Here is a 27,356-nt window from a genome sequence, read left to right as displayed (position 1 = left end):
TGTCACAACGGTTAAAATTTTTTTGCACTACAGTAAACTCTTGTTTAGCTTGTGATTTCTCTTTAATGAGTCTATATATATAATTGCAACCTAACAGGTTATAGTTTTTACTTAGTTGTTTGACAAATTGCGAGCACTGCATGGTGTGTGTACTGTTCCAAAAAGATTTAAAAGCCCTGCCGTAGGCTACCTATGATTGATACCGGGAACTCAACTTTCTACAAATTCACTGTCAACAGCATTCACTAATATATTCGCAGATTTTTTTATGGTAATTAATTGGCATTCTTGCAATATAGTGATTGGTATTTAATTGTCGTCTTCGCGACCCCCAGAAAAAAGGCAAACGACCCACCCGGGGATCGCGACCCCCAGGTTGAAAACCACTGCTATAGCCACTAAGTATGGAATCTAGGTGGGTAAATACTTTGATCAGTCATGCTAAGTTATTACTGACCAAATTATAAGGCATACTTATATTAATATAGCGGAAAGTTTGTTTTTTCTGAAACAGTCAGCCTAATTGGAATCGTGGTGTAATCAAAGCAAAGGTAACAAAATCATTTAGAAATGCCTTAAAAGTAGTTAGCCCGTTATTTTACCTGTGGTGGTATGAAGGTGGTATGCAATTTAAAAATTCCTTAAAAGCCACAGTTGAGTTTACCTGTGGTGGTATGAAGGTGGTATGCAATTTAAAAATTCCTTAAAAGCCACAGTTGAGTTTACCTGTGGTGGTATGAAGGTGTTATCGGCGACTATGTACATTGAACGTTGTGGGTTTGCACTTGCGGCTGTTTGTGGTTGATGGTGGTTCGTCGTGGCTGAAGAAAAAGTTCAGGTTAAAATGTAAGTCTAATTTATGCCAAATTGTTTTAAACATAAAAGTGTATTAAATGTCAAGGTACACGCTAAGGTCAATTAAATCTTAAAATTTGTTAAAATGTAAAATTATGCCAAATATATGCCAATGTCAATTAAAAATCTTTTTTAAAAAATCTTTAAAATGTAAATTTGTCTTAAACACAAAATTGAATAAAAATGTGGAGGTGAAATTCACGCCAAAGTCCCATAATTGTAAGTCTGATTTATGCAAAGGTCAATTAAATATGAAAATCTTTAAATAAAAATTATGTTAAATTTAAAAGCGTAATCAAGTCCAGGAAATACACGCCAAGGTCACGGCGAGCTCTCCTTCAAGTTGTATCTGTAAAATATTTTTTTTACACGAGTAGTGTCCGGGAGCCAAAAGCATATATTTTTAAACTTTCGGCTTTCATTTTTTGAATTGTTCTATACGTTTTTGCGACTTTGAAATGCAGATTATTGCTATCAGAAAAAGTTTAGCCATTTCTCGAATCGCCTTAAAAGCAACAAAAAATAAATAAAAAATGATATGGAAGTGTAACAAAACAAAAATAAAAAACCCGAAAAAGTAGAAAAAATCAATAAAAAAAGTATAAAACAAAATAAAAATAAAAAATAAATAAAAAACAATCAAAAAAGTATAAAAAAAAATTGATAAGGATGGTATAAAAACATAAAAAAAATTCTAAAAATATTTACTTACCTATACTGACGGGCATTCGAAGGCCTGCCGCTGGGTGATACATTCCAGGGTTAAGAACAAATGGGTGAGAATGGGTTTGTGGAGGATAGGGGTAGCCTGGGAGCATTACTGGGGGCTCGCCACCCATGGACCTGGTGGAACGTAAAATATTTAATAAAAATTGTTAACCTTTGATTAAAATATAAAAAAATAGTTACGTAGATCTCTGTATTCAAAAATTGAGTTTTTAAAATACGCAAAGTTTGAAATAAAATATGTAACATAAATATTAAAATAAGAAATTAACGTAAATACTAATTCAAAGCAATAATTCTGTTAAAAAAAATAAACAGTTACGTAAAAACAAACCAGCTTAATCAAAGAATTGAAATAAAAAACAAGACTATAAAGCGAGTAAAAATACAATCGCTTTTGCAAAAAAAGATATAATTTTGGTATAAGGCAGTGACGTAAAAAATAAACCAATATGTTTTAAAAACAACACTGGGGCAAATTGTTAGCGGAAAATTGCAATTGACGTATCCATTATAAATTAATTTATCAAGACGTAGTAAGAATATCAAAGCCCATATAGTAGGCATCAATTTAAACGTTTCGAAATTCTCTTTATTCATTTTCAAGATAATATACTTCTGTATGGGCTTTAATATCGTTACTACGTCATTCCAACCTCCAATCATATGCTCCAATGTGTCAAGATTTACGGGGAAATAATTCGGCAGACCACGTAAGCATCGTGTTTTGTATGGAGGAATACAGAGACATCCTAGATAGGTCGGTATACGCAACACGTCGGACAAAATGTCGTAGTCTAAACGTCGCTTTCACATTGCTTAAGACCGCGGTTCTATCATTATGGTTCGCGTACCTTCTTTGAAATTTTGAGCATAATGGTTGGAGGTTATAGTAAGACGTATAAGAATATACAAGTCCATACAGAACTAGCTTGCATTTTGAACCTTACTGATGTTGAAAATGAATAAAGACACATTCAAAACGTTCGAAATGATAACTCACTTCTCTATGGGCCTTGCTATTCTTACTGCATCTTTGAAATTAATTTCCTGATAAGTATTATTAGCCTGGCTTACAGTGGAAACAAATAATTTAAATTAATATTTACATATAATTGACTGTAAATAACTAAATGGTATTCTAGTAATTATCATTCTAATTTAAGAAAATTAAAATGATCCAATTTTAATTCTAATCTGATTTAAGAAAAGTGAAAGGCTTTTATTCGAATTTTAATCTAATTTTAAAAAGCTAAAATAAATTTAGTGGTCCAAGTCTGCACATTGAACTCTATACTTACATGTAGTTGACCGGCAGGGGTATGACCTGTGAGGGGGGCAGGTACGCCCCTGGGTGATGTTGGGGTGCCGGGGGTGGTTGACCAGCGGAGAACATACCTGGGACGAAACCGTGAACTAAAAAACAAACAAAAAACAATAAAAACGACTGTATTAACAATTTTTTCTCGATTTTTTCACGTAACATACCAAATTTTTGATGTTTTTGGTGGCCCGATACCCGATAACGATATGGATTTTTTTAATAAACCTAAAGTATGCTCAAATAAATTGAAAATAAAATCGAAGTAACTTTTCAGTTTATCTACCTAAAGGTAATAAACTCTTATTTCGCATGATAACTTGCGGTGCAAAACAAAAAAAAGTGGCAAAAAATTGAAAATTAGTTTAAATTTCAGAAAAACTATATCACATTTTTACAGCAAAAAGTCGGCCGAAATATCGGCGAAATTTTACAGATATCGATATATCGGTCTATTGCTATTACAAAAGGTTTATTTCCATAAATCGACAAAATGACAGGCGTCGAACGTAGGAAAGATAGTGTTACGACTGTTACGTGTTCACTAACACCTTAAACACCTAAATCGATGTATTGCATAAGCCAAATCTCAGAATTCTTATTATCAGTTTTTTTAATGATTAGATAAATAGGGCCTTCGATTACCGCGTTCAAATTCGTGCGTCCGGCCGTTCTAAACAGGTTACGTCAAGTTAATTTACTTAATAAAATGTTGACTGGGTTACATGATGTGGTTGTCAAGTTAGTTCTCTTATTATAACTTATCTACAACCCGAATTAGGAACTCGCATGCGGCTTTAGTGAAGTAATTTTGTTAACACATTAAATTCTATACGATAAAGCCGTGGCAGGTAAGGTCACGCCATTTATTGCATTGAATTATAAGCACTGACGTCCAAATAATCCATACATAGGTTTAGCAGGTGGTATTAGGCGCAGACGCAGTAGTAAGCAGAAATGCAGTGGAAATGAAAGCTTAAACCATTAGCGATTGCGAATTTATTGAAAATATCAGAACATTGATATCTTTGCTGCAGATGACAGTTTTCCGGCTACAAACCTAACAACGAGTTGTTGTATTTCTTTGATTGGCATTTTTATTTTTATTTTAAAATACGACGCAATATTTAAAGGCAATTTTTTTTTTCATTTTTTTACAAACTTCCAAAATCTAAACAGTCGACGTGGTTTTATTATAACTTGAAAACAAAGCAGTATCTTAATGCAATAGCGAACTAATAGCAAAAAGTTTAAAATATTATTTACCGGACCACATTTTGTAAAGATTTCACATAAGCTGCGAACAAATTAAATTCTTTGCAAAAAATATTGTTTTTTGTCAGGGTTGGGTCTTTTCTGAGCAATTCAATTCAAATCAATGACACACTTTCAAAGACTATTTGGCAATCCTGTTTGTTACATACAGGTCTGTGAATTCTATTATTAATGCCAGTGGTGGGCAACACTTTTCTAGTCGCGGGCCAAAACCAACCTCAGAAAGGTCTCTGTGCAGTATGGATAGCGAAATTTTACCTGTGCAGACTTCACGAATGTTATAACAAGCGTCACGACTTTAAATCCGGGATAAAATTAGAGTATTTTCCGATTTACACTCGACGGAGAAAGGAAAAATATTGCTTTTATATAGTTGAAATAGACAAAAAATATTAGGAATGGGTTCGTGTCTAGTTTGTCAAAGAGGCCGTAGGTTACCCATCCCTGATTAGGGCCCTGGACCTCTTTTTTTTCAGCCCCTTATAACTTTTTTTCGATCAATTTTATGTCAAACCTTTTTTTAAACAATTTTAGGTCAACAAAAAAAAAATTTTAACTATGTTTTTAAATTTTGTTCCTTTTTTTATAAACAGCCTACCGTAGGGTTGTTGATACAGGGGGTTTCCCGGGGTTTCGGCCCTGTAGAACTGCTGCGGGGTGAACATCACCTGACCCGGGGGCAGGGGGTAACCTGGAGGGGGAAATCCCCTAAATCCCGGGGCGTGCGCAGCGGTCATGTTCGGTGGGTTGTTCTGAAAACGAAGGTAAAGTGTAAATGAACGATTTTAACTGTTGAAATTAGTAAATATACAGTGCTAAATTTACCGAAATTACTAGAACCAACATATTCTAAAGGAGTTTCTTAACCAGGGGTGGTCACACCCCCAAAAACAGTTTTAGTCGAGTTGATAAAAAATTTACAGCACAGACTGAACGCAGTTTATAATATCTAATTTTAAGGTTAACTAAAGATAATGCGAGCTCGTATCGAAACGTCTTAATCAAGATGATGTCGATCTAAGTTTATAATGTTCTATGTTCAACCCGATGAATATATTTTGTATAAAGTCAGCCCAAATTGAAACTCACAATCCCGACCTACATTCAACCTCATTATGCGTTTATCGTGTAAAAATCCTGATCAAAAAACAAACCTTTAAATAGTTCTTGGGATTCTGATTACATAACACCATTGGCTCCAAGCAGACTTGGACAACCAGACAATTCTACTTTTCTTATTCAATCAATAGGAGAAAAATGCGGCTAATTTCAATTCTAATCTAATTTGTAAATTTCTTGTGTGGTCTAATTCTAGTTGTGATTTAATCCATATTTTACCAACAATGCTGCTTTGTTTAACGGCATTTTTACTCCCTCCGTCAAAAGGGAGGGGGTCAGTTTGAATTAAAACTCTTTGGTCGGAATGTATGATAAAGAATGTATAATATATCTATGTGTATAAGTACGATTTGCATGTGATTTTTACAATCTGAAAAGCATAGGCCATGCTAAAACAAACCACAATAAGCACACAGATATTTACCATTCTCATAAAAATAAATTAAAATTAAATTAATTGTGACTAAGTATTGTTGTTTTAGTTCAAATTCTAAAATGATTTAACATTAATCTATATTGGAAAAACCAAAATGTTCTAAATCTATTTCTAATCTATTTTTAAACAGCTAAAATAAATCTAGTTGTCCAACTTTCGCTCCAAGCGTTTAAGAAACAACAGAAAGAACCACAAGTACCAGTAAATTAAGGGCCACAGCTGCTGCTTCTTCGGTAGCTTGTTCCTTGCTTGGCACCAAAGGGCTCTGGAACCTGGCGCCGTTCCAAAGCGTCACCGTCGCCTGGTACTTTCCCTTCTCCTTGAAAAAGCATCACGAGGTAAGAATCGGCGAAAAGCTAATGTTTTGTTAAAGAAGCAAAAAAGTGTATTTTATTGGTTTTAAAGGCCGATACAAATGTAAGTATTATTTCGAACGTTTAGAATAAATCTTAAGACAATTGCTAAATGTTGTAGTTATACGTAGAATGAATATTAAAGCTCATACAGAACTAGGAAGCATTTTGAACGTTTCGAATATTTCTTTAGTCATTTTTTAACACTTTTATCAAGAGATATTCCAAACGGTCAAAATGATGTCTACTTCTGTGTGGGTTTTGATATTCTTACCATGTCTTACTACAACCTCCACCATTATTCTTCAATCATTTTTTTGCGTATGTTTTCTAAAGCGATTTTAAGCATATTTTGATTAATGATTTAATCGCTTTTTCAATTTCTTTAAAATGGTAAGTAAATCTGGATGGGCATTTGAAAGACACTGGTGAGGTTTTTGGACAAAATAAATAAGTATCTGTCCTTTTTAGCCCAAAAATGATATTATTATTAGTTTGCACACATACTTATTTCGTACAGACGTTTTTTTTCTCTTGTATTAATTTTAACACAGTTTATTTATGGTGACAATTTTTTTTGAACGTAGATATATAAACAAAACGAGGATTTGGAAAACAAGTCTTAAAACAAATAACTTACAGAATTATTAACAACTTACTAACACATTAAAATCGCCGAAAAACAAGTCAGTGTTTCTCAACCTTTTTTTCGCGGCGACCCAAATATTTAGCTTAAGTATGACAACTGAGCTTTGGCGACCCAATTGTTTTTTCCTGTAAGCGAACTATAAAAATTAGCTTCTTGTAGGCGAAAAAAAAATAGGCATTAGCATAAAGAACTTCGTATTTTAATAATTATTATAAGACATTATTTGTATTGCTTCCTTGATTTTCCAAATTTAATTTTCAGAACCAATCTCAATTAGTATAAACATGTGAGCTACTGCGGTCGGCGTCCCAAACAAATCAAACCGCGACCCAATTTTGGGTCGCGACCCATAGGTTGGGAAGCACTGCTTTAAGCAAACCCACGAAATCGCGCCATTCATAAAACGCGTCCCAACACCTAAACCCGATGTTTCACGCGCACTTCCGGGTCAAACGTCATCGCAGGAAGCTCCCACGCGCCGTGCTTCCGGCGGTGACGTCACACGAAAAGATCACGTGACTCGCCAAGCCCGCTCGCTAACCTGTGTGGAGTCGGTGTAGGTGTAAATGGGCGAGTAGAGATTGCGGATTCGGCACCAGGTCAAAAGTTGCTCGACTTTAGTCTGGTTGCTGCTGTCGTGTTGAACTGCTGAAATTAAAAAGTATGTTTTTTGTACTGATCAGATTGAAGACTCTGCGATTTCTACTTATTGCGTGCTAAAAACTTACACAAATAATATGTACGCAGACTAACATAGGCTGTTGAGTCACTTAATAGTATTTTATGTTTTTATTGTTTATCGTTAGTAGCGAAAGACCCTTAGGTCATCAAAGTCAGCCGCTCTCCTATCATCAGAACACATGTGCAGGTACACGGAAAAATAAATAATTAGAGAACAAAGTAAAATACATTGAACAACATAATTTCGGCTGCATTGGTGGCGATTACAGTAGTGAGTTACATATAAATGAGCCTTTTGTAAACCACAATTCTAGTTTTACGTCTATGACTGCGCAAATGACTTAGAGTTTAGTATTGTGGATAGGTTCGCGTAAAAAACCTTGTATCCTAGGTAAGCTATTTGTTAAGTTTACAAACAACAAATTGAATAGAAATTCAGCGGTTATTTCTAAACGGTTATACGGTTATGTAAAAGACCCCTTAAATAGATTACCATCTATTTATTACTAGAGGTGGTTTCTTAAAATGGCACAAAACAATAGAACCACCAAATATAAAATTTGAAGCGGTTATTTTCGAAGCGGCATGTAAAACAGCCTATAAATAAGAAAACCGGGTATTTGTTTCTTAAGGCAGCTGTCCAATCTGTGGGCATCGCAAGATAACAATGGCCAAAGCGCGAAGCCCATTGTCAAACTTAGTGACGTCATAACAACGTGAGAGCACCAAATCGAGCGACAATGGCGAGTATTTTTGACTGACCTGTTCTGCCGTCTTCCACGGATGTCGACCTCACCACGTCCTCGTCGTCCGACAAATCCTTCTTTGTGACGTCACTGAAAGCGTAACAATGGCGTTCGAATAAGGATAAAGAAAGAAGAATTAATTGTGCGGGCAACAAAGGCCTAAATGTGCTATTAGTAATGATCAGTGTTATAAACAAGTCATTCTTAAATGAATTAAGTCCCAGTCAAGTCATTTGTAAAATTAACTTTAACCCAAGTCAGATATTTTTGAAAAAATAACAAGTTCCTGCCAAAGTCAAGTCTTTCTAAAAAAGTAACAAGTCAAGTCCCAGTCAAGTCATTAGAGCAAGTCATTTCCAAGTCAAGCCCTCATAAAAAATATACTTTAAACTATTAAAGTTGGTAAACTCGTTAGATTATGAGAAATAACTCAACTAAAAACGCAACATATATTTAGATGTAAATATTGAGATAAATAAACTATTTTTTTAAAGTGCTTAATGAAAACACTTCTTTTAAACCCAAGTCATTTTAAAAACAGTCATTGCAACATTGGTAAAGACTCTTTAAAGATAAAATATGGGAAGACCTAAAACTATAGACATCTTTTGGCATTTTTAAATAAAATTAAAAAAAGGATAAACACTACGCTAAACACAACATAAAATAGTTGAAAATTGTTTTTTTACAATTGCACTTTCGAAACATATTATAACTTTCATAAAAAACATATTCAAAGACGATTTAAAGACGTTTACATTTTAAATACGCTAATTCAAATAACTCAAATACAGTCAAAGACTTCTAAAAATTTAAAGACTTTGTGAGAACCCTAAGTATTTAAGGTTATATACCTAATGGTCGTCAAGCATTTAAATCGATTATAAAATGTGTGGAGGTCGCCCACGAACTAACTGCATTTTTAATAAAGTTTCCTTTAAAACCATTTAATACGGAAAAAAAACGTACAAAGATAATGGTTAGAGCCTTAAAAATAATAATATGTTTCGAAAACATACAACACAGTCAGATTTAAACACACAAAACCAAGTAGGCGAAAACCTACACTACAGCCGGCGGTTGTTTTTACCTTTTAATTTCTTGCGTTGAAATGTTGGTTTCGTGGTTCGTACGATCGCTTTCACGTTTGGTCTGGACGTCTGAATAGAAAATAACAAACTTTTTTCTTGAAGTGTAGGCTTATCGCAAATAGACTATCTTAAGAGCAAACTGGTTGGATGTTGTAGTGAGAGTAAGAATATCAACGCCCATACAGAAGTAGGTAGCATTTTGAACGTTTCGAATAACTATTTTTAATCAGTGCCTTCTCACTACGTTGAAAATAAACGAAGAGTTATTCGAAACGTTTAAAATGATCTACTTGTGTATGGGCTTTGATATTCTTACTAAGACTATCTTACAAGAGTGGATTTGGAATTGGCCTTGATAAAGGTATAAGCAGTGTTGTCAACAGTCCCAGTCAAGTCATTATTAGAGCAATTCATCTCCAAATCAAATCATTGATATCAAAGTAAAACGACAAAACTTTTAAAATGGTAAACTCGTCCCCAACATGTAATAATCTTATCGTTTTACGCGCAACAGTTTAGATTAATGAATTTTATAACAAAATGTTAAATACGAACACTTCGACCCAAAGTAAATTGACTCAACGGCCCAAGTCAAGTCCTTTGTCCAAAAAAGTTAAGACAAATCAAGTAATTTTACCAAACCGACTTAAGGCAAGTCAAGGCATAAAAACAGGACTTGACTAAAATGCACTTAAGTCACGGTATTACAACACTGGGTACAAGTGTTTTGTATGCTGGAATTTCGCATTAAGCAAAAATGAACAGTTTGTTCAAAATTGCGTTCAATTTCCAAAAAAAAACATTTGACCTGTTGTGAGTCCGGATTTGTGATTTTTTACTAAGAATTTTGTCACGTATCTAAAAAATACATTTAGCTATTTTGACGTAAAAATAAAAAGCTGCCTGTCCATTTCTGACTGATTACTTGCTCTTAACATATGACAACACAGTTTTGTAAAACTCACCGTCAGAAACTGCCGACCAGGCTGTTCTCGATTCAGTCGTATCATCTTTCAGTTTTTCGTCTTGGCTGCTCACACTAAGGATCTCGCACAATTTTTCAGTTCCCTCCTGAAAATGAGAGTTTTTGTAAAGTTGATTCACTAGGAAAACATTGATTTAAATTGATCGGTGATTCGCAATCTTTTATGGCTTGTGACATTCCTTTAAATTATAAATACATTTTCGGCACCCGACTGGAATTTTCGCTGAGTATTTCCCTGAAATGTCACTATAAATGGAACTGGAACAACACAATCAACTTGAAACATGTAGGGAAATGCCATTTGGTATAATGGTCTCTAATCGTACACAAATAGTTGTTTCAAGCAACTTACCAATTAAGAAAAAATGAGATTCTTTAAAATTCTCAAATACCTATCGCTTGATTGATGAAATAATAATATTATTATTACAGGTGTTTCGTTGTGTTTGTAGTATATTAGCAGAACTGACGATGCTTTTTGCGTAACTATAGTATTCTGCTTTTGTTGAATAAAGTTGTTTTTGGATCTCTTTTACAACCTTTGTGGTTTTGCTTGAACCTATCGCTTGAGTATTACAAATTGTAGAACCGTGGCACCCCGGTTGAGAACTACTAGACTAGACACAGACTCAAAAGCTGTAACTCATGCCTATTTTGTTAAGGTGTTTCAATGGACCGAAAAGTTCTCTATTTCACTTTTTCCATCAATAGATTAGCAATCCATCCTTGTAAGCGGGTTACAGCGGTCTCTTAAATCAATAAATAAGTGTTTTTTGTAAAGGTTAACAACAAACACAAAAGGATGTAACCTATATGGCCTGGCCTGTGTTTTTTAAGGTATTCCGAGGGACCAATAGGTTATCTCTAATTTCTTAACTGACTTTCCAGGCCTAATACCTTGATATACCAGTCAATTTCGTCCCAGTATCCTGTTCAGCTCAAGTAGGGCCTTTGGTATCGGGCGAGAGAGCCAACAATGTAATATAGTATTAAATCTATCTTAAAAACACCGACTTTTCAGTCAGGAATTTTGTTTTGTTATAAAATTAAATTTTTTTGGTTGTTAGAAAGACTTTTAACTGAATTTTTGTCACATACGTGAAAAAAAATTCATTTAGCTTTTTTGCAATAAAAATGATTTTTGACATAAAATAAAAAAAAATGGTCCAACGGTCTTTCCAGGCCTAATACCTTGATGTACCAGTCAATTTCGTCCCAGTATCGTGTTCCCATGCTGTTCAGCTCTAGTAGGACCTTGGTATCGGGCGATAGAGCCCACAATGTAATGCAGCAGGTAATCCAGGCGGCCAGTACCTCACTGCAACAACTGGTTTGCGACGTTTTGGGGCGTGTGCGGGGCGGGGTCGGTCTCATGCTACAGACCGAAGGCAAGTATTGTTCATGTCAGCGGGGAGTTAACACAGAACGATGAACATGTTATACACACGACTATTATTAACAGTATAAACTATTAAACACCCTTTTGAAAAGAAAAAAGTCGTTGTTTAAGATGTCTGTTTGTTTTATTTTTTCCAGAAAGGGATTTACATTTTTTATAAAAAGACGAGAGTTTATCGCAAAAAAAACAGGAAATATGTTTTAGACAGCTTACTAAAAACACCCTTTTAAACAGAAAATATCGTTATTTAACATGTTTTGTATCCACTTTTTAAAACCGGTAAAATTTTTGATTAAAAGGCAAGAGAATTAATCGCGAAACGTGGAACTCCCTTTTTTCGTGCTTAAAGATTGGTTAGTAAAGCACTCTTTTTTAAAAGCAAAAAATATCGTTTTTTAACATATTTTTTCCCTGTTATGTTACGAAAACACCCTTTTGAAAAGAAAAAAGTCGTTGTTTACGATGTTTGTATGTTTTAAAAAAGAGATTTTGTATCCATTTTTAAAAACGGTTAATTTTTTATTGAAAAACAGAGAGTTTATCGCAAAACAGGAAATATGTTTTAGATGAATCACTAAAACACCCTTAATTAAAAGCAACAAATAGCGTTGTTCAAGATGTTTGTTTTTAAGATTATGTATCTATAGAGGTATTATTAAAACCTATATAGAAGCGGGTAACGTTTGATGTATGTTTCGAATTACTTTTTTATACATTTTTAAACTTCACACATGTATCTCAAATATCATTATTACACTTAATCATTTTGCGTTTAATCTTGGTATATTTATATCGTAAAACTTATTTTTTTCTTAATAATAAATTTAAAAAAATTCTGCTCACAGAATACTTTCCTTGCATTAACCGAAAAAGCATATAAATACTAGCGCTTTCATAAATAACTATTAAACAATGGAGCCAAACCGGCCCTTAACAACCCTCAGTGAAACCAGAACTTCACCTCATAGGAAAAACGACCGCCGTTCTACCGGCTGAGCTATCGAAAAAAAAGTTCATTTATACGCATAAGATGCCTCTAATTGAATTGGACAAAACGAATAACGCATTCATAGAGAGGTTAGTTCAACCTTTAGTATGTGTGAAAGTACATAAACAGGTGGCTGTAAGCTACCTTCCGCAAAGCTGAGTATTTGCGTGAATCCAATGATAATAATTGGCAAGTGTTTCTCGACTAACAGTTTCTAAAAATAGCAAATTTAACAAATTGTACCACACGTAATAAAGTTTTAATGGTTTAACTTGATTTGCAAGAAATTTCATAGCCCACACTGTTGTATTAGCTGGCAGTAAGTACTTCAACAAAACAATGATTCTTGAAAATAAATTTTCACGCTTCTTTTTTCACGCATAAGTTAAGTATTAAAACATGAACTCGACCAAAATCATTTTGTCTGTATGTTGTGCAGCAAAAAAAAATACTGTAGGTTTTGTAGCATTGTATACCAATTACCAAAACATACCAAACGCTTCGCAAAACCGTAGGCAGTCCGGCAGCTCTGTCCAACAGTACACATACACACACACAATTATACGCGGGCCGTACCTATCTACGTATTACCACTCAAAATGTATTGCTGTTGTTTTGATAAGGCGCAATATCCTTTTGAACCATAAACAGTGGCGTGATGACAGGACAGTAGAAATTCCACATTAATCGATTCAAAGCATTACTCTGTTAAGGATGAACTGCTTTAACTCAGGCCCGTACATAGCTAGCTATTTGGTGTTTAGGCGAAAAAAATCTATACATTGATTAGGACGATTTTTACTCGGAAAAATATAGGTTTATTACGTTATACATAAAAAAAGGCATAAGTGTTTTTACTTAAAATAGCACTACGGTATAACAGAACCAATTGAAACAATAAAATTTACCCAATACTTTTCACTAAACAGGCATTTTCTATTTCACAACCAAAAAACATAAGAAATGTTCAAAACCCAGCATTTTCATTTTTTATTTCAATTTTTCTTTGTTAGATGAACATTTTCGTTTTTATTTAAAAACAAAAAGAAAAAAAAATGGTTTAAAACTACTTTAACAACCCTTCTTAACCCGACGGACATCTTCTTTTTCACAAAACAAAAACATCAAAACTCGACAAATATTGCGATTTCTTTACCAAATAAACATTTTTTTTTTCATTTTGAAAAACCAAGAGAAAAATAGTTTAAAACTAAGTAAACTATCTTATTTCATCAAATGCATCCAAACTGGTAAACAGCTTTCCTGTTCTTTATCTAAACAATGGCTCACTGGCTATTTCCTCCTAATGCCGTAGCTGCGTCAAAACACATAAGGAGTGACATGAACACAGACTGTGAGGTATCGCAATGGCGCTATTAATCACTATATTTATCTAACAAGGCGATTAGCGGTTATGAAACAGCTGAGGTTACTATATTGGTACACGGAAGAAGATCTAGCAAGACCGCAACAGTAAACCTGGTATGTAGACACCAGTGGTTCCTAGTCTTTTCGGCTAACGACATCTATGGGGAAAATAGATACGACTACAGTACACCTGCTACCAGACTTGGACAACTAGATAATTCTAGTTTTATAAATCATTGAATTGGAGCAAAATGCGGCTAATTCTAATTTTAATCTAATTTGTGAATTGCTTGTTTGCTCTAATTCTAGTTCTAATCTAATTCGGATTTTTCCAAAACTGCTACTTTGTCCAACGGCATTTTTAGTCACTCGGTTGAAACACAGAATTTCAATTAAAACTCTTTGGTTGGAACGAGTTGTATGTAATTTTTACAGTCTAAAAAGCATAAAAAGGCTTAAAAATTAGCACACACATACTTACCATTAACATTCTTATAAGAATACTTTGCGATTAAATTAAATTGGTTGTATGTGATTCTAGTTCAAATTCTAGTTGAAATTTGTTTTTTTAGGAATTCGTTAATTCTAATTCTAATCTAATTTAGAAAAACTAAAATGCTTTAATTTTAATTCTAATCTAACCTTAAAAAGCTAAAATAAATCTAGTTGTCCAAGTCTGCCTGCTGCTATAGGAATATCTGATACTTGACGTTTTTTATCCGATACACGATGCTTCAGACAAAAATTATCGCAATCCGTTACTAATCACGTCATTATATTATACTCAAAAACGTCATTATAATATACTCAAACAAACAAAGTAAATGAAATTCAAACGTTCAAATTACATTTTATCCAGGTCATTAGCCAAGAGCGTTAAGAATTTTAATTCTCATCAGTTGTTGGCTTATATTTTTCAAGAATTTTGCTTCAAAGATAAAAAAAAATCGCTGCATTGGATGGCAAATCATGGCCCCAAATAACTCTACTAATTTGATATCGGATTGACACCGGTACCAGCCTAGTATCGGACGAGTACCGATACTATCCCTTGGTCTCGGGTATCGGCTCTCATTCGATATTATAGGACAAACCTACTTACTACAATTTTCGTTTTGTGATTTACTGTAATGTCACAATAAACGAAAAGCACTGTATAAATAACCTTTGCATTCTTTAAGATATCTATCTTGCGAGGAATACCACAAAAGTAAGTTGAAAACACTTGACGTCATTATCGGTAATCAACCATTCGATTGAAACTATACTGTTCAATTTTGAAAAAGCCAATGTACTGCACAGGAAAACAAATTAGAGTACTGCTTAACGAAAATCCTGGTTAAAGTGCACTTGATAACTTAAAAAAGCGAAAACTTCGCATCAAAATAAACCTCATTTTCAAACAAAAAAGAGCTATTTCTGCTGCTAATTAGAAAACTGCCTAAATGCTGTCGACGTTATGATACTAAAGCCGTGTGAGTATTATCTATGAAAATTGTCCCAAAGTTGTAGGGTATTTCCAAATAAACTCAAAAAACCTCAAATAAACTAAAATTCGTTTTTATTATTTTAAAGCCTCCTTATACAACTAAACGTGACTCGTTTTAAACGCTAGCTGTTAAACTGTTCAGTACAAAACTCTGCCTAGCGACATCCTTATACAAAAACACTGGCTTGCGAAGATACGTATACACAAACAAGAATGAGCGCAATCCATAGGCTATTGGCTGCTCTATGGCAGCTTTGCATCCTTTAAAAAACACATTATGTTCACACAATGGCGCGTTATATGGCACTTCCGGTGTGGAAGCGTTGGTAGAACGAAGGCCGGTGTGCAAATGGCCAGTCATAATCTGCACATACACTTGCCATAGACAACGGCGTTCTAAATGCAATCAGGCAGACTTGGACAACTAGGTAATTCTTAGTGTTTGACTTACATTTTCTGCACTCATGTCACCTTGCCGCACCCGCGAAAACAAGTCATTTTCAACAAGACTTGGACAACTAGATATTTTAGTTCAACATACTAGCGCAAAGTGCAGATAATTCTAATTTTATTTCTCCTTTTTTCTGTAGAGTTTAGTGGGAAACAGTGGCCGGTGTGTAAAACTGGCCAGTCATATTCTGCACATACACTCGCCGTAAACAACAGCGGCGTTCTAAGACGAGAATGCGCAACCCTCTATGGCAGTGGTTCTCAACCTTTTTAGCTTACGGACTGTTAAAATTTCAAAACAAAATTTGCGGACCGGGGACCTTCAATAACCGAAATCAACCCAAAATTTAATTACGACAAAAATACGTAAATTAAGCAAAGAATAGAAACTTTAATTTAATGAGCAATTTGCTGCTTTTTTTATAACATACGTGTTATACGTGTTTCTATTGAAGTTTTTTTTTACATACAAGTGGTCTCTAAGCTGACCTGTATGTTACGTCACAATGCTGCAAATTACGCAACTGGCGAAGTTCTAAATTTAATGCAAGCCTTCAACATCTTCCATTTTGCAATTGAGATATAAAATTCTAATATATTTGGCGGACCGGTCGGAAAGTTGACGCGGACCGGCACCGGCGGTTGAGAACCACTGCTCTATGGCATTATCTAGCATTGTTTTGTTTTATTGGGTTTAGTGAGAAACTGAGGCCGGTCCGTTAAACTGTGGAAAATCTCTTAAGAAAGAACGTAAGCACAAGATTGTAGAACACAAAAGCCAAGAAGGATGTTATTTGAGGAAGTAAGCACCGGGCATTATGCGTTCGGTGAATGCATCGGCTTTGGAACAACTGGAAGTGCTGTTGATTTAGCACTGTGTGCATTTCTGCGTCTCTAGTGTTTAATCCAGTGATTTTTAACAGGCGTTCCGTAAAAGATGTTTGGCGAAAAATTGAATATAATTGATGGAGAACATATGTGTGGGAGGCTGGGAGTAGTGGGACAGATGTCGCAAATCACTGGTTAATTTACACAATGGACGCAATAGTGGATGTTTTAAGTAAAAATTAATCAACTCTAGTTTCATCGTGATTTTCTGTTTAATATTGCGATTTAAGTTTTTATTTGATTTATTTTTTATTTGATTTATATGTTTTATGATATAAATACTTGGTGTGTAAAAATAAGATTATAATTGTATGTTTCTGATGCTGCGCACCGAGTATAATGTACTGAGTAGAATTGGAAACCACCTTGACCCTTGCCAGATAACTATCGACTCTAATTCCTGATCAAGCGATCAGTAACAGCAGAATACTCCAGCAAAGCTAGCAATTCAGGCCAAACATTCTTTACAAATGTAAACCACGGGTTCTTAAACAAGGTTTATGGGGTCCGTGTTAAAAAAAGTTTAATAATGTAAAGATATAATGTATGGCAGAATGCGGGCGACTTGGCGACTATGTTGGCTGAAGAATCAGCCAGAAAACCAAAGAAATTGGTGCAAAAAAAATTTTGAAATTTATCTTTTATTTTCGAAAAATTTGTTTTGAAATTTTTTTTTCCAACATCCAATTTACAAAATACCTTGTGGTTCTTTCCACAAATATTTAATCACATCTATTTTAGAACAGCGGAAATATGTAATAACATTACACACTACAATTGGCAGAAATTAATTTTGTTGTGTCATTTTGAAAAAAGTTACGGTAGTGTGAAGCACGATGTTTAGTGAGAAAAAGCCAGTGAATGATATAGACTGTTTATTATTTTAAAAAGTACACACTTTTGATCATACAATTGTTACGTGCTGGCAGTTTTACTTTGAATTGGCAAGTACTTCTATATTAAGTTGATTTCAGAAGGCTGGTAAGATTCTGCCAGCCTGATAAATATTATACCAATGAAGGTATCGTCAGTACAGCTTAATTTGAATAAACGCCTGGCCTGAATTACTAGCTTTGCTTGACTATTCTGAATAACCTACTAATAACAACTGAATAACAAACTCCGGTCGGAGTTTTTTCTTTTGGCAACTAGATTGACAAAAATATTACCTTTAAAAACGCCGTTCTATCCTGGCGTTGATTCGAAGCAGTGGCACGTTGAACTTGCTGGTTTGGCGAACCTTGGTTCTGTTGGCTGAAAAAACGAGTTCGAATGCCTTGCTGGTGAACAGAAGGCCTCAAAACAAAGTTCTCAGGTGTCATCAGCGGTGGCACGCTGGCAGTGCCAATTGGTAACCTACCACTGGCAATGAGGCGCTCAAACTGGATCGGACCGGTTTGGGGCACGAATGCGGGGGGAAACACCGGCGGGGGAATTCCCACGTTGGTGAGTTGAAGGTTGTTTAGGAGCTTTTCAAGCGATGCTCGGTCTTCGGGCAGTGTGTCTGTAAAAGCGATAAAAGCGAAAAAAGGTTACTTACCTGGTCAGAAAGCAATGTAGTTGCCAAATCAATGTATTACCACTAATGGGTGTACGTGATTTACTGATTTTCAAACTCTATTTCGCAGATGAAAAGTGTTCCGAAAGACTAACTATTTAGTAAAGATTTTCTAATAAGACAGTTAAACTTTGATGTATTTAATTTAAATACTGTATATTACAGTGGATACAGTGGAGCGAGGTTGTAGTAAAAATATCAAAGCTCATAGGGTATCATTTTGAACGTTTCGAATAACTTTTTTTCAACATCAGTGCTTCTTGTCTTTTCTCCATAGTGGCTGACTATAAACTTTTAAGCAGAATGTAGGTTGTGATAAGACGTAGTAAAAATACCAAAGCCCATACAGAAGTAGATAGACTTTTATTTGAAAATGAATAAAGAGTTATTCGAAACGTTCAAAATGATCCCTACTTCTGTGTGAGCTTTGATATTCTTATTACGTACATTACAGTGTTTCTCAACATTAAGATACTTAGCGTAATTAAAACAGCGAAGCTTTGTCCATCCAATTCATATAACATGAAAACCAAATAAAACATGGATAATGGATATGTGTCACACCTGATGTGTTAGTTTTTGATGAAGGGTTGTTCACGTTTCCAACCTTCAACGAATCTTTTAACAGCTTTGCCGCCAATTGTTGCTAAAAAGTGCAATAGAGGAAATGTTGAGCGATTTTACCAAATCTGGATGGATTAGAAATAGCAGTTTATTTTGGAGAGGGTGTACTTAGCTTTCTTGATTTTTTGATTCAAACTGCAATTTCGCTTACGAAAAAAAAATTTGCAAAAAGAAATTGCAAAAAAAAATTGCAATTTCGCTTACGTTAAATAAAAATTTATGAACAAAACTAAATAGGCTTTACTCGATATTCGTGTTTAAATCTGTCAAAATACAATACGAATTTATGGAAATGTTAAAAAACGATATATGTGAAAGGACAGTTTTTTTCATATATTTATTTATAATTTTAAATCGAGTAGTACCCAATTTTTTAAACCTTTTTAAGAGGGTTTCTTTCATTTTTTCATTTGTATGAACAACTATTTTAAAATAAATATTTTTTTCCGTAAAAAAACGTTAAAAATACAAAATAAAATTAACGAAATGTTAGACAACCATTTATGTTTGACGAACGATTTTTTGTTAACTCTTTTTTTTTGTCAACCAAAAAAAAACATATTTAAAAAAAGATTTTCTTATTTAAAAAACAAAAAAAATTACCTCATCTGTAGAAGACTGTTGTTTCGTAGAGAAGGAATTATTGCTGTTATTTGTAGATAGCGCGGTGGTGGGCGCTGCCTCTGCTGTAGAGTTTGGCATGTTGCGTGTCGTGAAGGGTGGTAGGGCTTTGTTATTATCGGAAGGTTGAGAGTTACTCTGTACTCCAACCGGGTAAGCTGCAACATCTGGGAGGGATTTGGCAGCCTAAGAACAAACACAGAAAAAGAGGGTGATTTAAAAACGACCTAACTGATAACTAATGGATCTGATACTGAAGTCTTTATCAGTGTACAGGAAATTATTAATAAAACAAAGGCTCACACAAGTGGATCAATATCTTATTCAAATAGAATGAATACAAAATAACGTTATTAAAACCAAAACAGCATCGGTGCAAGTTAAACATTACCGCTACACCCTCACAAGTAACTCACAATATGAGCTGCTACCGCGACAAGGTAGGAGCACCAGCTGCAGTAATGAGAACTACATGTCTCAGTGACCTTTGATCGTCGCAAGTAATAGAATGCTTACACAATTGATTAAGTCATAAAGCACTTACAACGAAATGCGCAAGGTTAACACTAACCTTACCGGGCTGTCGCTTTATTGAATGAGATACACAGGCTAAAGCAGGGGTTCCTAAACCTGTTTTAACGCGGGTCGCCCCTAAAAAGGCGCGTGGGTCAAAAGCCGAGGCATTGAAATTTTAGAAATGACGTAATAAGACAAGTAGCGTGAGAATTTTTTAGGTTTAAAAAATGTGAAACTGCCGGGACCTTTGCTCCACCAACTGAGCTGCACAGACTTAGGGGGTAGCGAGTCGAGAAACAACCATAAGCCAATGTCTGCTACATCCTGTTCTTAAAAAATAACCTGCGGTGAGGTTCGAACTCACGACCTCGGTCATACCGGGACCTTCGCTCTACTAACTGAGCTACACAGGCTCAGAGAGGAGCAAGTCGAGAAACGACCATAGCACCATGGCTTGATGCATTCTGTTTGTAAACACAACATGAACCAAAGGAAAACAACAGCCTGTATCAGCAACAATGCTATGGCCACATTACGAATGTTTCAGTATACCAAACATATGTAACATTTTAATTGACTATTTACCGCAGAGAGCGAGAAAGGCGTCTTGGTGGAGCTGGACTCGTTTTGCTTTGTAACCTGCTTCTGTGGTCGTTTCGATTCCCTGTTTTTCGGCGAGTTCTTCTCAGGGGTGTGTCCAGTGGGCGGGGTCCTGTTGCTCAGCATCAAACTGTTCCACATTTGCTCAAAACTCGAACCAGAGTCGGCGACCGTCTTCACTTGGGACCTGGAGAGAAATTCGATGAAAAACGTTTAGTTTAAAGTTGTCGGAACAACATGCCTTGGATGTGCACTGTTTCAATAAAAAAACTGATAACATTAGGGCAATACATATTGCCAGGGCTGCGGAGTCGGGTAAAACTTACCCGAGTCCGACTACGGCCATAAAAAAAATGAACCAGAGTCCGACTACGGCCAAAAAATGAAAGCAAGTCCGACTCCGAACAAAAAAATTAACCCGGGTCCGACCCCGGCGAAATGTGCGATTTCGTCGAGTCCCGAGCCCGGTTTCGACTTTACAGCCTACGTTCCGCCAATTTACGTAACTAAACACAACAGTGGATATTCAGTAGTCTGTTTTTCAATTCAAAATGTAGCAATTACAAGGCCGAAAAAGGTAAAAAGCTTTTTCTAGATTTTACCCAACTTAATTAATTCATTTTTACGGGGTTAATTCTAGCTTTGTAAGTATTTTTTTTGTTTCCTGTAGTACTTTGGTGTGGTGATATTAATTTTTCTCCATGGAGTCTATAATATAGACTCTCCAACTTCTGCTACTTGTAAAAAAATATTACTTATTGTTATCTGATATGACAAGTAGCAATACTACAGTTTGGCTCTGTTATATGCTCCGATGCTATATAACAGCATAAACACAATGGTTTAGCTCGGACAAACTGCTTTGCAAAACAGTAACTTTGGTTAGTGTGAAATGTTTTAGTTCAACAACGACTTACTGTTCTTGCTTTTGCGGTGAAGTTACATTTTCGCCTCTTCGCAACAATTGCACGGGTTTCTGCTGAAAAAAATATACAGAGATTTGTAACAACAAAAAAAGCGAAACGTTTTTCTTCATTTCGGGTGTATGACATCCCTGAGCATTTCTGGCAATTTTTTTGAATGAATTTTGTGAAATGTAGCTGAGATCAGTGGCGTATCCAGGGGGGGTCGGGGGTTCGGACCCCCCCTTTTTTGTAAGTGACATTATCGTTTTTGTCAGGGTTTTACACACCGTTCTAAGCGGCAATGTCTTTAATGTAATTAGGTCACGCGTCTTAAGCTAATGCGAAATTAAAATCAAAGGAAAAACGCCGTTTTTCTTTTTTTGTTTGGTCGACTGTAAACGCTAGATAGTTTTTCTCTTTCGCCTTTTGTTATTCGTTCGGGTTGGCTGATCAGCAAGTGTGTGTTCGACAATCAGCAACAATAAATCAAGCGGTCTCCGCCTTTTTCTCGCTAAAAACGTCGAGTTAGGCGGTGCTGATGTTTCTCGCTGTTTGTTGTCCGCGTTAATATCAAATGTCGGTGTGAGACAGGGGTCGGCAACCTACGTCCTGCGGGCCGGATCCGCCCACCGCCTCTTTGACAAACTATACAAAAGTCCATTTCAAACACTTTTTGGCCGTTTAACTACAAAAGTGTAAAAATTTTTTCGCGCTTCGCGTGAATGATCTTTCTACGTCCGCTTTGTTTACGTTTTGACGGTGTCTTTGGAAATAGATCATCGCTTCTTTACCGTTGCGCCATGAAAGGCATATGACATAATTATAATCGCTATTTTATGACGTCATATCCGTCGCTATATTATGACGTCATTAACGTCAGACGGACAAACGGGGAATTCCCTAAGTTGAAAATTAGAACCCCCCCTTTTTGGATTTCTGGATACGCCCCTGGCTGAGATTAATATTTCTACATAAAGTAAGAGATATGAAAAAGTTGGTTCTTGAGTTAAGGCTAAATAAGTAGCTCTAAAAAAATTTAAATCGAAATTTAACTTAAGATTCTGTTGCCTTGACTTGTTAATGATTAGGAATTAAAAAAGGAATACATTTAGAAAAAATATTACAGAAAAAATAATATCAAATTAACCCGGTTTGAACTAGAGACTAAACTATTGTTTACAGCACTGTTAAAAAGTACAATATGCGTATATTCTAAGTTATGTTCAGAATAAAAACTATGTTTTAAACAGAAAACACAGCCGTGCAACAAATAACAAATCGCCTATTCTAAATCAAGATGGTCTAAATTTAATAGACCTCATCCGCAGCCAGTGTAAGCCTTTTGAAGTTTTGCGATAAAAAGGCATAAAACACATGTACATTTGTTTTGTACAGGTTAAATTCTAGTTTAGATCATGGGCCACCAAACTGTTTAGTTAACCAGTAGAAAAGCCAAGAAATATAAGTATATAGCTACAAACATTTTGTTGACTAAAAAAACAATATGCGTATATTCTAAGCCATATTTAGAATGAAAAAATATGTTTTAAGAAGAAAACACAGCGGCACAAATGATACGAGTTGTAGCTAGCTACGAACATTTTGTTGATGTTGATGATTAGGAATTAAAAAATACACTTAGAAAGATTGAATCTGGACAAAAAAAACTTATCCAATTAACCTGATTTGAACCAGAGGCTAAACAATTGTTTACAACACTGTTAAACACAGCGGCACAAATGATACGAGTAGTTACTAACATTTTGTTGTTGATGTTGATGTTTAGAAGCTGGCCTGAACGCCGAATGTTGGGACTGGACGAGTCGACCTTGACCCAGGTTCGGACCGGGAGATGTGTGGTGGGGTTTGTGGGAATTCCCCTGAAAAATGGGGGTTAGAAAAATTATTAGAGATAGAAAAATGTTGTAAATAGACTGATAAATTGAGCGATATTCCGCTCCTACCGATATATTAGAATCGGTAAACATATTTTTACCGATGTTTTATAATGGAAATATTATATAAATTTTCGTTAAAAACAAACAAATTCTGATTCTAATTTCAATCTTGTTGCATAATTTGAAAAAACAAATAAAATACGTTAAAAGAGTTTTATTGGACAAATACACTTTGGCAACTTCTCTTTAAATGCATTTTGACTTCATTTCAGCTTTTAAACATTTGCTGGACTAAAAACAGCAAGCAGGTTTTCCAAGTCTGCTCTTAACGTCATATCTCAAAAAAAAAAAAAAAAATTCATGGCGACCCTCGGCCTCGCCAACCAAAAAAAATTGTTTAAAAAAAAACTTAAAACACGTCCTTACAGTCTGGTGGTGCGGGTGTACAACTGCGACTGGTTTAGTTCCTTTGTTGAGTAGTCGTTCACCGTAGGATAAGTTGACCACAGCACACACTGGCATCTTGTAACCTCGACCGTTGGGGCAACGACCCCTGAAATATAGGAGATCTAATAACCAGGGGATGCGGAGTCGGTTAAAAACAAACCAGAACCCGAATCCGTCCAATTAAACCGACTCCGTCGAGTAACAACCCCGGGCCCTAATGGGAGTCCGCAGCCCTGCTATTTACAAGTTTTAATTTTTGAGGTTAATTGTTTAAAGCGGAAATTCGACAAATATCACGCTTGTTGAAAATTCTTTTAAATAGAACGACGTTCTCTAAAGACATATATATTATATAATATACATACATCATTTTGACAACGACCCTTGAAAGAAGGTTATTTAAAGTGGTAATATTGCAAAGTGGTAAATAAGTGAAAATAAATTGAGACAGTTTTGGGATTAACAAACGAGATTGAAACAGCACATTAACTGTGCAACAAGCTTAAAACTTTATTTTAATTTTTGACACTGTTATCGTACACAAAAAAATGCATCATGAAGCTTGCTAATATAGCAAAAAATTGAAATCCTTAAGAATTTAAATAATCTCTTGGCATCTTTAAGCGCTAAAAATGGCACCCTAGAGTGCCGCGGCATCCCGGTTGAGAATCACTGTATTATCGTATTAAATGAAATGCTATCACCAACAAAATCGTTCGAAAGATGTTTTCTTTTTTTTTAGTTCGAGTAAAACTGACATCCACGACGATATTTTAAATCCGGAGAGGTGTTATGTATTGAAGTTGAGTTGACAATAAGACGTTTATTAAACCTTTGGGAGGCATTTTTCTTTACTACCCGAATATATTTTCTAATTTAATAAATATTTCGAGAACCACTGGTTCTTACCCTAACGTGAGCCCTCCAAGGAACTCTTGATCAAACAGAACATCCAGCATCGTGTCTTTGTTCTTCTTGCTTTCGCTATGGATTCCAATGATTGTACCTCGGTTGGCAAGTGGCACTGTGTAGCCGTCACGCACGTTCACCACTCTGTAACACAGCGAGGTTGTCCTAAGTAAGTGCGTCCCAACCTTTTTCAGTTCGCGACCCACTTGTAATGCAAGTTTTATTGTGCGAGCCACATGATATATGACCAAACAAATAAAGTTACATAAAACCTGCAACTACTGGCGTACGTACTGAAATAGTTGATGCGACAAAACACATCTAATTGTACTTATTTGTGATATTGTTGCATAAATGTTAGCTAATGGTAATGCAATAATTTCCCGATCTAATAGAAAACTGTAACATTTAGAAATACTTCGCGATCCACCACACACTGGTTAGGACGCACTGGTCTAAGCTATAGTGGTAAACACAATTTTGTTTCTTATTATTGCACTGAAGATGTCTAAATTTTTCAGGGACGGAATGACACTTGGCTAAGACACACCGAAATCCTTCGACGGACTAGTCCAGGGGTTCTAAAAATGGAGAGCGTGGACCCCTTTGGCGGCCGTTTATGAAAAAAAGTCTGGTGCTTCAGATTAACCGTAACAAGATAAATCTGGACCGTACCTTACAATACAAATTTAAACCGTACCTGTCCAGCAGAAATACAATTTTAAAAGGTACCTGTCGAGCAGATGGTGTTGTGCGTTCTTATCGGGAACCAGTGTTCCCTGCTGAGTAAGGGGTCGATGTAAAAACTGAGGTCGGACTCCGACTTCAATCTCTTCCGCTGCTACTTTGCGTTCCTGGAGCGAAATTCGAAGCTCGTATATACAGTACAACAGATTGCCACACATTTGTATCACATCAATTCAACGATAGTAAACAGAAAGCCATCACAGACTCACCGCGTCTGTCGATCAATGATGCAAGCAGGGTAGGGCAGGCTAGAAAAACAACTAGCCAGCAGTGAGGTACGAACTCACGACCTCCGGTCAAACCGGGACCGTCGCTCTATCAACTGAGCTATATAGGCTCAGAGAGGATCAAGTCAAGAAACAGCAATACGCCAATGCTTGCTACATTCTGTTATTACAGTACAAGCAACTTCACATTGAAGGGGATCTACAGTAACCATATCATTGTTCAATGAAAAATACATACACAATAACACAATTACACATATATATGTTCAACAACGGTAAACTAGCCCTTCTGAAGCCGTCATACAGCTAGATCACAGTTGTTACACGTATGTGTATGTATCTTTCACTCGTATACAGTAATACATGTTGCCACACATTTTTAAGACAAAAATTCACAACAGAACTTTCTGAAACAACACACAGCTGAAGCTGAACATAAACCAATCAAAGACCATGCGTTCAACGATCCAAAAAGACTTTGTGGCAACCCCCGTAAACTTATACTTGCGCAATTTAAGATAAAAAAAAAAATAAAATAAAAAGTTTCTGATATTTAAAATGCGAGTTTGATACTTTTCAACAATAGATTTGTTTTACATTTTTTCCTTTTTTTTTCTAGAAACGTTTAAACCGCAAAATACCTTAAACTTTTGAACGGCGGCGTCGACAGCTTTAATGATGCTTGGTTCAACAACATCTGAGCTTTCGTAAACGCGCTGTCCGTCGTAACAAGGCTGGCTCTTCAACCATTTGGCAAGTTCTTGCAGCTTAGTGGTGCTGAAATATATTGATATTTAAGTGAGGAAACTGGAACAAATTGATCGTTAAAGTGTAAAAACTGGAACAAATTGATGGTTAAAGTGTAAAAACTGGAACAAATTGATAGTTAAAGTGAAGAAACTGGAAAGTTGTGACAACTTTTAAATCGAAATTGGAAAAACTGTAAAGCTATTGTTTTAATTTCAATTATAATTTAATTGAAAAAAACATTTTTACAGCCTGCTACACTTACACAAGGTCGGATCCAAACATATCTTCTGCGTTCAGTTGGTTTTCTTTGGCGTTCTGGAGGTTTCTTTCCAAATACGTGAAAACTTCGGGGTATCTACAAACAGGGAAGAGGTTACATAGTTGTACAGAGTAAGAATCCTACGAAGATATGGTTGGTAACTTGTGGCACTTACTAGTTTAATTAAACATGTGCCCAAGGCAGATTATATATATTTTTTTTTGAATAAAAAGTCAATTACATTTCGATCATAATGGCTGGACGTCTAAAGCATAATGGACGTAGAATAAATGCCAAAGCCGATACAGATGTAGGCATCATTTTGTAAACGTTTTAAATAAATTTAAGGTAATGGCTGGAGGTTGCAGTTAGACCAACGGTGTCCAACCTGCCGCCGTCGATGAATAATTATGCGGCCGTTAACACGTATTTTAATAAGCATGTGTTGGCGGCCGTGCCCGTGCTGGTGTGCGTTT

The 27,356-nt window shown here is 35.5% G+C and overlaps 1 protein-coding gene across 1 annotated transcript in view; it reads right to left on the bottom strand.

Moving 5' to 3' along the window:
- The window catches only part of LOC146138805 (5'-3' exoribonuclease 1-like), a 48,951-nt gene that overhangs the window by 2,141 nt on the left and 19,454 nt on the right, over nucleotides 1-27,356 (bottom strand). Inside the window, exons 24-43 of the mRNA XM_083394694.1 lie at nucleotides 26,884-26,976; nucleotides 26,495-26,648; nucleotides 25,630-25,751; nucleotides 24,898-25,041; nucleotides 23,968-24,094; nucleotides 23,404-23,523; nucleotides 21,656-21,714; nucleotides 20,724-20,925; nucleotides 19,605-19,808; nucleotides 18,942-19,023; nucleotides 17,989-18,323; nucleotides 10,218-10,323; nucleotides 9,252-9,321; nucleotides 8,174-8,251; nucleotides 7,276-7,366; nucleotides 5,932-6,051; nucleotides 4,776-4,929; nucleotides 2,883-2,997; nucleotides 1,568-1,698; nucleotides 727-821 (exon numbers count right to left, since the gene is read on the bottom strand). Of these exons, the coding sequence (XP_083250820.1) occupies nucleotides 727-821; nucleotides 1,568-1,698; nucleotides 2,883-2,997; nucleotides 4,776-4,929; nucleotides 5,932-6,051; nucleotides 7,276-7,366; nucleotides 8,174-8,251; nucleotides 9,252-9,321; nucleotides 10,218-10,323; nucleotides 17,989-18,323; nucleotides 18,942-19,023; nucleotides 19,605-19,808; nucleotides 20,724-20,925; nucleotides 21,656-21,714; nucleotides 23,404-23,523; nucleotides 23,968-24,094; nucleotides 24,898-25,041; nucleotides 25,630-25,751; nucleotides 26,495-26,648; nucleotides 26,884-26,976 (2,602 nt within the window). The remainder of the gene's footprint in view (nucleotides 1-726; nucleotides 822-1,567; nucleotides 1,699-2,882; nucleotides 2,998-4,775; nucleotides 4,930-5,931; nucleotides 6,052-7,275; nucleotides 7,367-8,173; nucleotides 8,252-9,251; nucleotides 9,322-10,217; nucleotides 10,324-17,988; nucleotides 18,324-18,941; nucleotides 19,024-19,604; nucleotides 19,809-20,723; nucleotides 20,926-21,655; nucleotides 21,715-23,403; nucleotides 23,524-23,967; nucleotides 24,095-24,897; nucleotides 25,042-25,629; nucleotides 25,752-26,494; nucleotides 26,649-26,883; nucleotides 26,977-27,356) is intronic.

This window comes from Ascidiella aspersa, chromosome 7 (assembly GCF_963924565.1).
Source record: "Ascidiella aspersa chromosome 7, kaAscAspe10.2, whole genome shotgun sequence".
Classification (NCBI taxonomy): Eukaryota; Metazoa; Chordata; class Ascidiacea; order Phlebobranchia; family Ascidiidae; genus Ascidiella; species Ascidiella aspersa.
This window is presented reverse-complemented; position numbering and strand designations above follow the sequence as displayed.